The sequence below is a fragment of the Tiliqua scincoides genome, chromosome 6, assembly GCF_035046505.1.
Source record: "Tiliqua scincoides isolate rTilSci1 chromosome 6, rTilSci1.hap2, whole genome shotgun sequence".
Classification (NCBI taxonomy): domain Eukaryota; kingdom Metazoa; phylum Chordata; class Lepidosauria; order Squamata; family Scincidae; genus Tiliqua; species Tiliqua scincoides.
In genome coordinates this window covers 81,411,798-81,425,457 of record NC_089826.1, presented here as the reverse complement: position 1 = coordinate 81,425,457, position 13,660 = coordinate 81,411,798, and the positions used below count along the sequence as shown (strand labels likewise).

At 43.9% G+C, this 13,660-nt stretch overlaps 1 protein-coding gene across 1 annotated transcript in view; it reads left to right on the top strand.

Moving 5' to 3' along the window:
- Positions 1–347: 347 nt before the first annotated feature.
- C1QTNF7 (C1q and TNF related 7) overlaps positions 348–13,660 on the top strand; it is a 50,463-nt gene continuing 37,150 nt past the window's right edge. Inside the window, exon 1 of the mRNA XM_066632553.1 lies at positions 348–429. Coding sequence (XP_066488650.1) covers positions 402–429 — 28 coding nt within the window. The 5' untranslated portion in view covers positions 348–401. The remainder of the gene's footprint in view (positions 430–13,660) is intronic.

Here is a 13,660-nt window from a genome sequence, read left to right as displayed (position 1 = left end):
TATTATGTCATATTTTTGTCCTGAGGACATGTACTTCCTAGATAGACTCAGTGGCATATTCAATCAGGAGGCAAGGCAAATATCAACTTTCAGTGCTCCTCTTTCTTCTTTTCCAGAGCATATGGACCTTTTCTCTGCGTTTTATAGGAAGGTTGACAGTTGCTTTGAATTAGCCTGCTTGGCGGGAGTTCAAGGAAATGAGTGGGAGTTTATTTAGAGGAGAAAGTCAGTTGCAAAACTTGGGAACCCAGCTCCAAATGAGTCCGGAGATATCCATTAGTTGACAGCAGAACCCCTTTTGTTTGGGAAGGATTTTTCACTCGTTCGACACACCTATATTTGTTTGAGTTTTGAAAAACAGATGTGGCAACTCTGAAGAAAAAAATAGGATTTTCTTGGGAATGCTGGGTTCAGTTGCTCCAAAGCAAGGTAAGGAGAACCAACTGATTCTGTAGTGAAGTCCTTTGCAAAGTAATTAAAGGAGAGGGAGCGAGAATGGGGCACGCTTTGCTGAAAATGCACATTTTTACAAGAGAACAGCTGCATTCGGAGACATCCATGGCTGTAAACTTGCTGCAGAAGTTGTGTCTATATTGTGGCACGCAAGGCAGAGTTACACAATTTAAGCGGATAACGTAACTTTACCTTCAGTGCCATTGGGGCTCGTAAACCCACTCACTTGTGCAAACAGGTCTTTTGACTTCAGGTTTGTCTCACTTATAGTGGACATTGGAGGTTCATAGTAGAAAGCCTAAACTTTCCTTGAAGGCAAGGTTGGTACAAGGAGATAACTGTTTGAACCTGGTGCTGGGAATTAGCGACGGAATGGTGCATGAAAACTGTGGCAATTGCCCATATAGACAAACGGACAGTACAGCTTGTTTGCTTCTGCAAATGTACAGGGAAATTAACAGACTTTATATATTTGGATGCTTAACGTATGCACATAATGCTGCAATGATGTGTTTTTGTAATATATAATGGTTAAAATGTGAACATTTTATATGATAAGATATATGGTGCAATCCAACCCCACTTGTGCCCCATTTGTCATTAGTGTGCAAGATTTAACTGCTTCCTTAATGTTCCCATGGGACCCAACAGGTTTTTAAAGTTCTTAATGTTTGATGGAATTGTGCCCATTACAAAAAAAAAAAATTAAAATCAACCCATGCCAAGTTTGTGGTTTGGCACTGAATCGTTCCTTTACCAGCTCACTGGAGTGTTTTCAGTTTGATTTTCCCATGAAAGATGTGAATATCATTCCAAGGGTGCACTTCACTCTGTTGCCATGGCTCCAACATGCTTGTTTTTCTGTTGGTTTTATAAATACAAAAAAAAAAAAAAAAAAGCCATAGGGCTCTAGGGTCATGCTCTAGCAAAGTCAGAGTGATTCTGAAAAGCTCCCCCCACCCCCAAACCCCCTTAATTTTGGTGGTGGTGTTTGTTTTTTGTTTGAAACATGACTGGTTGGATATCAGCTGACACAGTTACATGTGTAAAGCTGAGGAGTAAATCTCAGTGGGCTGTCTTGTCAAAAGGGCTGCGGGTATCTGAGAGAGGGTTAGAGAGTGATCACCAGTGAATCAGAATGGGAAGTGTTCCACTCTGAGCTCATATGTACATAATTACAAGTTAGTCCTTTTTACCTGTGGGTTAGAAACCCATGGATTTGACTCACCACAGGTTCCGAACCTGCGGTGTAGGACCAACCTGTCCTCCCAGACGTGATCAGAACCTGTTGGGTTCCATGGGAGCATTAAGGAAGCTGCTAAATCTTGCACACTAATGACAAATGGGGCACAAGTGGGGCTGGATTGTACCGTATCATATGGCTGGGAGGCAGGAGGTCTGGTCTAGAGGGTAGAGCCTCCATTTGCCTGAAGATAACGTCCGAAGCTCGCCAGTTCAAGGCCACTGGCACCGTGCGACCTTGAAGCAGCTGGCAAGCTGAGCCGAGTTATTCCATCTGCTCTGAGCGTGGGAGGATGGAGGCCAGAATGTGAAACCAGATCAAGAAAGTAACACCTGAATGTTGTGGTTCTTGTAAGATAGAACATTCTTTCAAATTGTAAAAATCCCTACGGGGATTTAATAAGCCTGCCTATGTAAACCGCCTTGAATAAAGTCTTGAATAAAGACCAAGAAAGGCGGTATATAAATACCTGTACTATTATTATTATTATTATTATTATTATTATTATTATTATTATTATTATTATTATTATTATTTTCTGAGACATAGAGAGGCCACATGTGACTTTCTTAGAAGTCTTCACAGTTTACAAGCTCTGATGGATATGTGCAACCACCTGTTTCTAGAAAAAGGCTACCTCAGAATGCCAGGTGCAAGGGAATGGTACCAGGATGCAGGTATCTTGTCTTTTGTAGCAGCTGAAGCATCTTGTGGGCCACTGTGAGATACAGGAAGCTGGAATAGATGGGCCTCTAGCCTGATCCAGTGGAGGTCTTCTTATGTTCTTATTTCAAAAAACTAGTCTTTTCCCTGCCATACTAGTCTTTCATACTGAGGAAAAAATTTTTTCCAACATGATGAAAACCTTCCAACATCAGGTTCTCCCATTTGCAAGGAGTCTAGCAAATTCATCAAGCAAACCTATGGATAGTATAGCTCAGCCCTTAAGCCAAACCAAAGATCCATTCAGTAACGTCAACTGTGGCCCATGTCCAGTGACTGCTCTCCAGGTTTTTACTAGGTCTTTACCAGCCTGATGTTTGAGATCATTTTAAAATGAAAATGCCAAGGGGGGGGGGGGGGAATTGATGCTGGGAGCAAACATGTGCAGACAGTTTTGTTATCACTATAGTATGTCCAGTCTTCCTGTTCCTTTTTCTACACCAGTGGAACTATGTAGCTCATAGATCCTGTATCCAAAAATTATCTTCTTTGGTAGATAAACAGATTTTAAGTAAAGATCCAAATATTATTGCCCTTGGGAGTGCTTTGAAATCAGTGATAGAGAAATCCAAATAATCTGAATTGTAATCCCCAATTTTGTGATCAGGATTATAACAGATGTGAAATATGATGTATGATAGATAAGTGTTCTTCAACCTTGGGGACAGGACCCCAATGGAATCACACAGCCTCAGTTGTGGGGGTCACAGCAACTTATATGGGAATCAAACAGGTTGAAGACCACTGGACTAGAGCACCACCGGGTAAAGAGGGAAGCATCTGGAGTACCCCTTCAGGTACCAGGAGACTGTGCCCCAGTCCTGCTCAGATTCTCAGTGATCATGGTGAAAAAGCTTTCGCTAGTACCTTCATGGTGACCTTTTCTGCCCTAATAAGAATATTTACTTACAGTAAACAGTGATGGGAAGGCACAATGGTGTCTGGGAGTGGACATCAATGGGGATTGGGGTGGATAGGGTCTCTGGGAGGGAATGAGATGTATGTATGTATGTATGTATGTATGTATGTATGTATGTATGTATGTATTTGGGTCATGGCATGGAAAAGGTTGAAGATCACTGGCCTAGAGCTTTATGCTCTGTAAGGGCCCAATCTGATCCAGCTTTCCAGCACTGATGCAGCTGTGCCAACAGGGCATGTACCACATGTGGAGGCGGAGAGGCAGTCACGGAGGCCTCCTCAAAGTAAGGGAAAGTTTGTTGCATTGCCTCAGGGCTGCATTGTGGCTGCATTGGCACTGGGTAGGGTAGGATTGGGCACGCAGTGCATGTTCTTGCTTCCTGAGAAATGCTTCCACAGTTCTGAATTGTAGCAGCTGATCTGTGGGGACTAGATCTAGGGGAGAAATCACATTTGTCTGAATGTGGAATCTTACTGGCCCACAGCCTGAACTGGGACGGAAAGTGGAGGTGGCTCATGGAGACAGGGAAAGTTCACATACAAACAGATGCAATATCTCTTGAGTTGGGTGTTAATATCCTGTGCACTCTTATGGGGCAGTGTGAGGGCACGGGAGGGCCCCAGACTCATCCCCCTCTTGTCACAGATTGAGTAAAGTCTGAACATGCCCATGGGGAGCAGCTGTAGAAACAGTATTTCCTCACTTGAGAACTTTGGATAATATTTACATAGCTCTATTGCCAAAACAAATAATTCAAAGTTATAGTTCTCCAAGAATGTGGATTTCAGTATTTGACATGAGTATTGGGACCTTATCGTTAAGGTTTTGAAAACACCATTAATTTAAGCTCGAATAAGATAAGAAAAAAGAAAAGCATGCTGAAAGACCCACAAGGAGCAGCCCTGCAGAAGCCAAGGAACGAATGGAATATCTGTGATATTCCAAGCAGTGGCAGGCAGCAAGTTTAGCTTCCACCCCAGCAGAGCATGGGGTTTTACCCCTTTGCTTTCTCAGTAGCTCTGAGTTGATGCTTGCTGTTCATCACTGTGAGGAAAGTGCTGGGCCTGGGGTGTCAAACTCATTCCATGGAGCAGGCCAAATAGAATTTGTGATGCCTGATGAGGACTGGAAGTGATGTCATTTAAGCAGGTCACAACCAGAAATAAGTGCTTTTTTCTCAATTGGTCTAGAATCATTAGCTGCAAACAGGGGGACATAATTAAGGCGTACAAAATTGTGAGATGAATAAAGGAATTATGGGTTATGTCAGAATGCCAGATGCAAGGAAGGGCAGCAGGATGCAGTTCTCTTGCTGTCTTGTGTGCTCCCTGGGGCATTTGGTGGGCCACTGTGAGGTACAGGAAGCTGGACTAGATGGGCCTATGGCCTGATCCAGCGGGGCTCTTCTTATGTTCTTATGGGATGTTCTTTTCCCTCTCACACAATACCAGAAGCAGAGGACATCCACTAAAATTGAGTGTCGGGAGACCAAAGAAAATATTTCTTCACCCAGCATGTAATTAGCCTGTGGAACTCCTTGCCACAGGATATGGTGATGGCACCTGGTCTAGATGCCTTTATTTTTTAAAAAAAATATTTATTTTTTTTATTAACACACACAAACATACAAACATATAACATACATTTAGGAGTGCTAAATACCATATACCATTACTAATTAATCATACTACGTATATCTCCTGATCTACTTACTCATCTATTTCTACCTCTTATTGATTTATCTATTTATTTATATAATATACAATAAATTTTCCCTAATGCACTATACTATATTTTCTAAATATTCACTTTCTACCAAGCGTAAACTAACTTCAATTGCTCATTAATATTAAAACAAAATAATCTAATTACCAAAATTATCACCTCAGCTATTTCAACTCCAATCTAATTCTCCAATCTAATTACACCTTTTTTCTTTGACATAATAACCACATATAAAACAATTCTTTACATTTCCAGCTATATTGTTTAATACATTCTAATTCATATTTATCAATTTCATAGGTATTCTTTTTTTTTCTTCAAATAAATTTGGACCATTGTTATTAGCTGAATAAATCCTCCAATTTTCTTTAACCCTCAGATTACTCCTCAGTGTTATTTTTCTTTCTTTCTTTCCATTTTTTTCTCCTGTAATATCTTTAATAATTTATCTCTATAACAGAATCTGATAAATCCACAATTTCTTTTATAGGGTGTGTTTATTCTTCCAGTTAACTGGGATATATTTTCTCCTTCTTGTTCCAACAAATTTTGTGATTTGTGCAGTCCTGTTACTCTGTCCTTCTTATCTTTCTTAATCTCCATCAGCGCTTCTTCTTCATCCTATTGATCATCCTGTTGATTTTCCTCCTTGTCCGCTTTTTCACTCCCTTGTTTATCTTCTGCTTGTTTCTTCACATCTTCCAATTGTTCCTTACAGACATCTATCTGTTGGGAAAGAGTCTCCAGACTGGCTTGAATCTGCGAGGACCAATTCAACTGTTGTCGCTCCATAACAAGCAATCTCTCCGTATTAATCAAGATTTTCTGTATCCACATTTCTGGAACAGAGTCCATTTTGCAATTTCTCTCTAGTCCACTAGATGTCCACAACATAATATTCTCCTCACTTCCGCCACATCATTACTACTCTGCCATCCACATTCCTTACATACCTCTTGCAGATAATAGTCCAGTGCGGTTAACGGAGAGAAAAACAAAACGAAAGAAAACAGTCTCACCGTCTCTGGTGCAGAGAAAACAAAGCTCTTTCAAATCTAATGAGAATTATATTTATATCCAATTATGTCCAAGAATAATTCTGGATTTTAGTTCACGCCCAAGTTATAGTTGTAATTATAATCCACCACCAATTTATTCCACGACAGAGAAAAAGAGGACTTTCAACCTCCTTAAAAAGTCTCTCGTTAACGCCTCCAATATATCCAGGGCTTTTAGCCTAGATGACTTTAAATGGGGATTGGACAGATTTCTGGAAGAAAAGTCCATCAGAGGTTACAAACCATGATGAGTGTAAGCAACCACCTGGTTTTAGAAATAGGCTACCCCAGAATGCTAGGTGTGAGGAAGTGGCAACAGGACGCGGGTATCTTGTTGTCTTGTGTGCTCCCTGAGGCATTTGGTGGGCCACTGTGAGAAACCCTGAAGGCCAGAAGTGATGTCATTAAGCAAGAAGTGATGTCATTAAGCAGGTCATGACCAGAAATAAGCACTTTTTTCTCACTTAGGAATTCTAGCTGCAAATGACTGAAGAGAAAATATGCAAATCTTGATCATATTTTCACGATATGGGAGAGCTCAGTTATCACACAGAGCAGGCTGCCCTTCCAGCTGTGGCACCTCAGCACAGCTCAGCAGCTGAGAGCTGGCTAAAGAGCTTCTGTGGGGCACATCCAGTCCATGGGCCTTATGTCTTATACCCCTGTGCTAGGCTGTTGAGAAGTTGGAGAATCCTACCCTGTACCCCTGATGCCTTGCAGTTTGGCCTCCACAGACAGAAATTATGTAGGAGGATGCAGTGCACCACTTCTTCTGCCGTATGAGTTCTGTCCATTGTAATTAGAGACTTTTTTAAGTTTGTAGCTCTTGGTTTTCTTGTTGTGAACCTTCCACTCGGGCTTCCTCTGTGGCAAACGCCATGTTTTGCTGACCTGGAATTGATTCCAGCTCTCCATCAGCATGTAATGATGACTTATGGTTGTGTTTAAAATAAATGAGGACCACCCCTGGCTATTCTCAGCTCACAGCCCTCTTTGGAATGGTTTCAAAATGCCGAAATCAGAGTCTGTGCCGTCGGCCAGAACAGCTGGGGAGAACTTGGAATCTCTCAAAATGAAACAAAGGGGTTCAAATGTGCTCTTCTGTACCTCACATGTTGTAAGTGTCAGAGATGGTATGGGATAGTGGCTAGTCTGTGAGATGACAGGCTGCACCTGCTGAAATTCCCTCCTCTGCAACATTGTTAAAGGTCCAGGAGCTTTAAAGTGGAAAGGTTGGTCACCCTTGGGCTAGTGTGTTGGATCAGGACTGGGAAGGCTACAGGTTCAAAACCATTTAACTCTGAATTTCTCTGGGTAACGCCAGGCCTCTCTCTCTCTCTCTCTCTCTCTCTCTCTCTCTCTCTCTCTCTCACACACACACACACACACACACACACAGAGAGAGAGAGAGAGAGAGAGAGAGAGAGAGAGAGAGAGGATTGTTGTGAAAATAAAATGGGATTAGTTCACCAGAGATCCTTGGAAAAACAGTGGAAAACAAGTGTAATTGAGAAATAATTGTTTGCTGCATGATTCTGAGTGCCATTCAGTGTCATTCAGTGGCATAGCTAGAGTGGTTGCAAAAATGGCCCTGAAGGAGAGGGAGAGGAGCTGCTTGCATGCTGTGGTGAGGCACCATGCAAAACTCAGTGCTTTGCACCCCCTCTAGCTATGCCACTGCCTTCATTTCTTCTAAGCCTTTGATAGGCATTTTTGCTTAAAAAGAAGACAATGCAATGAAGATGTGAACTCTGTAGCACAAAGGCAGAAAAAGAGAGAGGATTTGCAAAATATCTATTATAGAACCTAAAAAGTTAATGGGACTATTGTTCAGTAGATTGCTGTCAAATAAAAGACAAAATTATTTTTTAATTGGATACGTCACTTTATGTATTTAGGCTCTGTTCATACTCAAAAGATGAATCCATGCAATCAGCTTCTGTGGGATTGAGTTAAGACGTCCTGACCATGTTTATTGCACAGGAATAGCACCTGTTAGGTGGTTGCCACTTCCACACATTATAAAGGGCTGATTCAGGCGTGCACGGATGTCCAGTGGCTTTCTTTAAATCTGAGCACTGTGTGTGTGATGCTTGGCAGCTGGACATGTGATCAGACGCCTATCCAATTTTCCACTGCCAGTGCAGCCGTGCCAATGGGGTGCTCGCTGCATCCCGTGGTGGGAAGACCAGGGCCTAGGAGAGGGGGGTAAAGGGGGTGATTTGTATCTGGGCCCAGGGTCAGAAAGGGGGCCTAGGAGTCACAGGAGGGGGTCCAGAAATTTCCTGGAATCTTGCATTTTCCAATCTCACCCAGACTCATGGCCCACATGGGATGCTGGGGGCATTACTGTGTGCACGTGGCAGCGACTACTGCCACAAGTCATGCTCACCAGGTCCGGAAATGCATACATTCCTTAACAGTGTCGCATCTGGGAGGAAGCTGGCCTGCTCCAGGAGCTCTTTGGCTTGTGGATCTGCTTACAGTGAAGGAGTGGATGGGAGCTCAGGGAGACAGCTGTGGGGCTACAGCTGCTATAGAAGTGGTGCCCACCTTGCATTGCCCCCCCCACTCTGTTTCATCGCCTCCCTCTTTGGGAAGAGGCCCTAAAGAAACAAGCCTTGCTAAGAGAGAATCAGCATGGCTTCTGTAAGGGTAAGCCTTGCCTCATGAACCTTTTCGATTTCTTTGAAAAGGTCAACAGGCATGTGGATGCAGGAGAACCTGTGGACATTATATATCTGGATTTTCAGAAGGCGTTCGACACGGTCCCTCACCAAAGGCTGCTGAGAAAACTCCACAGCAAGTGAATTAGAGGGCAGGTCCTCTCATGGATTGAGACCTGGTTGGAGGCCAGGAAACAGAGAGTGGGTGTCAATGGGCAGTTTTCACAATGGAGAGAGGTGAAAAGTGGTGTGCCCGAAGGATTTGTCCTGGGACCGGTGCTTTTCAACTTCTTCATAAATGACCTGGAGACAGGGTTGAGCAGTGAGGTGGCTAAGCTTGCAGATGACACCAAACTTTTCCGAGTGGTGAAGACCAGAAGTGATTGTGTGGAGCTCCAGAAGGATCTCTCCAGACTGGCAGAATGGGCAGCAAAATGGCAGATGCGCTTCAATGTCAGTAAGTGTAAAGTCATGCACATTGGGGCAAAAAAAATCAAAACTTCACATATTGGCTAATGGTTTCTGAACTGTCTGTGGCAGATCAGGAGAGATCTTGGGGTGGTGGTAGACAGGTCGATGAAAGTGTCGACCCAATGTTCGGCGGCAGTGAAGAAAGCCAATTCTATGCTTGGGATCATTAGAAAAGGTATTGAGAACAAAACGGCTAATATTATAATGCTGTTGTACAAATCGTTGGTGAGGCCACTCCTGGAGTATTGTGTCCAGTTCTGGTTGCCACATCTCAAAAAGGATATCGTGGAAATGGAAAAGGTGCAAAAGAGAGCAACTAAAATGATTACGGGGCTGGGGCACCTTCCTTATGAGGAAAGGCTAAGGCGTTTGGGCCTCTTCAGCCTAGAAAAGAGACGCCTGAGGGGGGACATAATCATTATTATGATTATGTATTATTATTTTGTATTATGACATACAAAATTATGCACGGAAAGGATAAAGTGGATAGAGAGATGCTCTTTACACTCTCACATAACACCAGAACCAGAGGACATCCACTAAAATTGAGTGTTCGGAGAGTTAGAACAAACAAAAGAAAATATTTCTTTACTCAGCATGTGGTTGGTCTGTGGAACTCCTTGCCACAGGATGTGGTGACGGCATCTGGCCTGGACGCCTTTAAAAGGGGATTGGACAAGTTTCTGGAGGAAAAATCCATTACGGGTTACAAGCCATGATGTGTACGTGCAGCCTCCTGATTTTAGAAATGGGCTATGTCAGAATAGCCCACCTGCATTACAATCCACTCCCTGCATTACAGTCTCTGCACATGAACTGGAGGTTGTCCATGACTTTGTGTACCTTGGCTCAACAATCTCTGACATTCTTTCTCTCGATACCGAGCTAAACAAACGCATCGGTAAAGCAGCTACCACGTTTTCCAGACTCACAAAGAGAGTCTGGTTCAACAAGAAGCTGACGGAACATACCAAGATCCAGGTCTACAGAGCTTGCGTCCTGACTACACTTCTGTACTGCAGCGAGTCATGGACTCTTCGCTCACAACAGGAGAGGAAACTGAACACTTTCCACATGCGCTGCCTCCGATGCATTCTCGGCATCACCTGGCAGGACAAAGTTCCAAACAACACAGTCCTGGAACATGCTGGAATCCCTAGCATGTACGCACTGCTGAAACAGAGATGCCTGCGTTGGCTCGGTCATGTCGTGAGAATGGATGATGGCCAGATCCCAAAGGATCTCCTCTATGGAGAACTTGTGCAAGGAAAGCGCCCTACAGGTAGACCACAGCTGCGATACAAGGACATCTGCAAGAGGGATCTGAAGGCCTTAGGAGTGGACCTCAACAGGTGGGAAACCCTGGCCTCTGAGCAGCCCGCTTGGAGGCAGGCTGTGCAGCATGGCCTTTCCCAGTTTGAAGACACACTTGGCCAACAGTCTGAGGCTAAGAGGCAAAGAAGGAAGGCCCATAGCCAGGGAGACAGACCAGGGACAGACTGCACTTGCTCCCAGCGTGGAAGGGATTGTCACTCCCGGATTGGCCTTTTCAGCCACACTAGATGCTGTGCCAGAACCACCTTTCAGAGCGTGATACCAGAGTCTTTCGAGGCTGATGGTTGCCAACATCATATGTCAGAATGCCAGATGCAAGGGAGGGCATCAGGATGCAGGTCTCTTGTTATCTGGTGTGCTCCCTGGGGCATTTGGTGGGCCGCTGTGAGATACAGGAAGCTGGACTAGATGGGCCTATGGCCTGATCCAATGGGGCTGTTCTTATGGGGGCTACAAATCTTCTTTGACCCCAGGTAGCAGATAAATGCCATAGCTATACCACTAACTGAAGGGAGACAGCAGAGCAAGTGGGTGGCAAGCTGGGGGGAGGAGGTGGGTTCCTTCAATTTTCACTTTTTTAAAAAGCCTGGGTGTGGTGTCACTTCCAGTTTTGACATCACTTCCAGGACAACATTTTGAGCTTGGAACTGGGCTACATGATCATTAGCTGTGCCACTGACTGCACTAGTGCTGGAAATTTGGATAGGATTGGGTCCCTGGACATTAACATATACTCCTAGGCAAATTTCTCAGTTTGCCGCCTGCTGAAACCAATACTTCTTCTCGGCTAATGCCTCCATGAGAAAAGATTTAAAGTTAGTACCTGAGCACTTCTGCTATAGAGAAATCCCAGAGTGCTGCTCTCCCTCAACTCCATGCCTGTTCTGTTTACATGGCATTCTTTAGATACACTGAGGTTTATTTTATTGTGCACCGTAACACATGAAAAACATGTGTGTTCTTCTTTTGTTGGGCTTTTGCTGGTTGTAAAGTTCCTTTTGGCTTCTCAGCATGAGAGTCGCTCAGGGAAGGGCCCATGCCTTAAATCAGGGTGACCAACTTCTACATTCCCAGGGAACGCTCTATTCTCTAGTCATTAGTCTGGCACCCAGAAAAGTATTTTGTCACACAAAGTGGCCTCCCCAACAGTGACTTCATAATAACATTTGTGTAATCTAGCACAAAGAGCTGGGATGTTTCCTCAAAAAGGCAAGGCAAATCAGTTGATGTTTCAGCAATGTGAGCTAATGACTGGACATGCTCCTCTCCTCTCCTGACAGCATGACTCTCGTTCCAGCTTTTGGAATATAAAACTCATCAGAGATGGAGAAGATTAAGCCCTCCAGCTCGTGGGAGGAGGCAGAGAAATGTTTTGCAGTGTGAATGAAGAGACAGTTTCTAGCTGTGAGTTGGCTGGTGTTGAGGTGTCCCTGGAGGACTTTTCCCCTCTTTGGGGAGCCGATGTGAGATTTATGGCTTGTGATCTGTCTTCACAGTGCTCCACTTATATATTAGAAGAAAAAAAACACACCAAATATTGCAACACTGTTTTAAACACACCCTCTCATCTAAAGGAAACCAAACCTTGTCACAACGTAGCTTCGTTTCATACCACTTGGAGATAGAGGTTAGCGCATAACAATAGAAAAATTAGAAGGGTTTAACATTTAAATCTGAACTATTTCCACCTCTTGGGGATATTTTTTTTCATGTCCATATGGATGAAACTGTATGGAGCAAACTTTTAAACAACTGCTTGATTACAATTTGGCAGGTTCAGCAGAGGACAGAGAAAATTGCCTTGGGGGGGCCAGGTGTCGGACCTCAGCAAGGTTTCACTCTCAGTGGTTGGCTGACCAGACAGGAGCACTGTCCAAATAAGATTGAAGCTTCAAGAGACCGGAGGGAAGGTGAAGTCGGGGTCTGGTAGAGTGTGAATTTTCAAACAGGATAATGTGGTGAGTCTGCTGGGAGTTGTCCTAGCAATGAGTGCTCAGGCTGAAGAGCTAATTCAGAACTCATGAACTTTATGGACTTGTGGTCACCAGTCAGTGACGTCATCATGTCATGACATCATGATGTCATGACATTGCTGCCCTGGGTGCCGCAGTCCCTGGGTGCGTCTCAGCAGACAGTAATCTGACTGGATTTGCAGCTGTCAAGGTTGCGCAGTCTGTCAGGTTTGCTGAGGAGCTAGAGAGATGGTGGGGCAGGAAGTGAGGTGCTGATGTATGGCTGCTGGAAGGCCCTGGTTTGAGATACACATAGGGCTGCAATCCCTGACTGAAGCTAGTTGTGGAGGTTTTCTCTCCCAATGTAATGTGAGATCACTGAGCCAAGGAGACTTTGTTGACATCTCCAGGATTGCTTTTGGTAGCCACCCAGAGATAATTGTCTCTGTCTGGAGACTCCAAAGGAAAAAAAAATGCGGCTCAAACACATTGAGAAAGATCTAAGGAACCAGCGATTGACCATCAACAAGGCTAGAAATGTCACCAAGAGTGGAATCATGTCATGAATGGTACATGAATCCTAGCAGTACATGTACATCTACAGCAATATATTGGTTGAGAGGACAACCTGCTCCCCAAGCATTAGCAAGAAGATGATGATGATCCTGGAGATTCACCCTTGGGGCCTTACACTAAGACTGGCTCACAGGCTACCTGCTGGTTATCCCTGCATTAGAACACAGCTCAACTCCACAAATGTCAATGTTTCTGTCCATCTGTCCACTTACGGCCAAAGAGACATGACTTGAGAATGCTTGGATGCAAATGTGGGGAGTGACTGTTCTGCTCTTATGCTCTCTAACAGCATGCTAGTTAAAATAAATAGAGGAAACGTATTTTTGGCTTTGGACTATTGACACTGGAGATAAAAATGGTTCATTCTGTCTGGAAGGATACAGCTGTTTTCTATGTTTAAAAAAAAAAAAAAAGAAACCCTCACATTGTGCCCTACAGCTAATGGGTTGTTTTCATACCTTCTGGATGAGGTGGAGATGAATGCAAAACAAGTTTGGCATTCAGCTTCACTGTAACATTTGCAGTCTCTGCTGGGA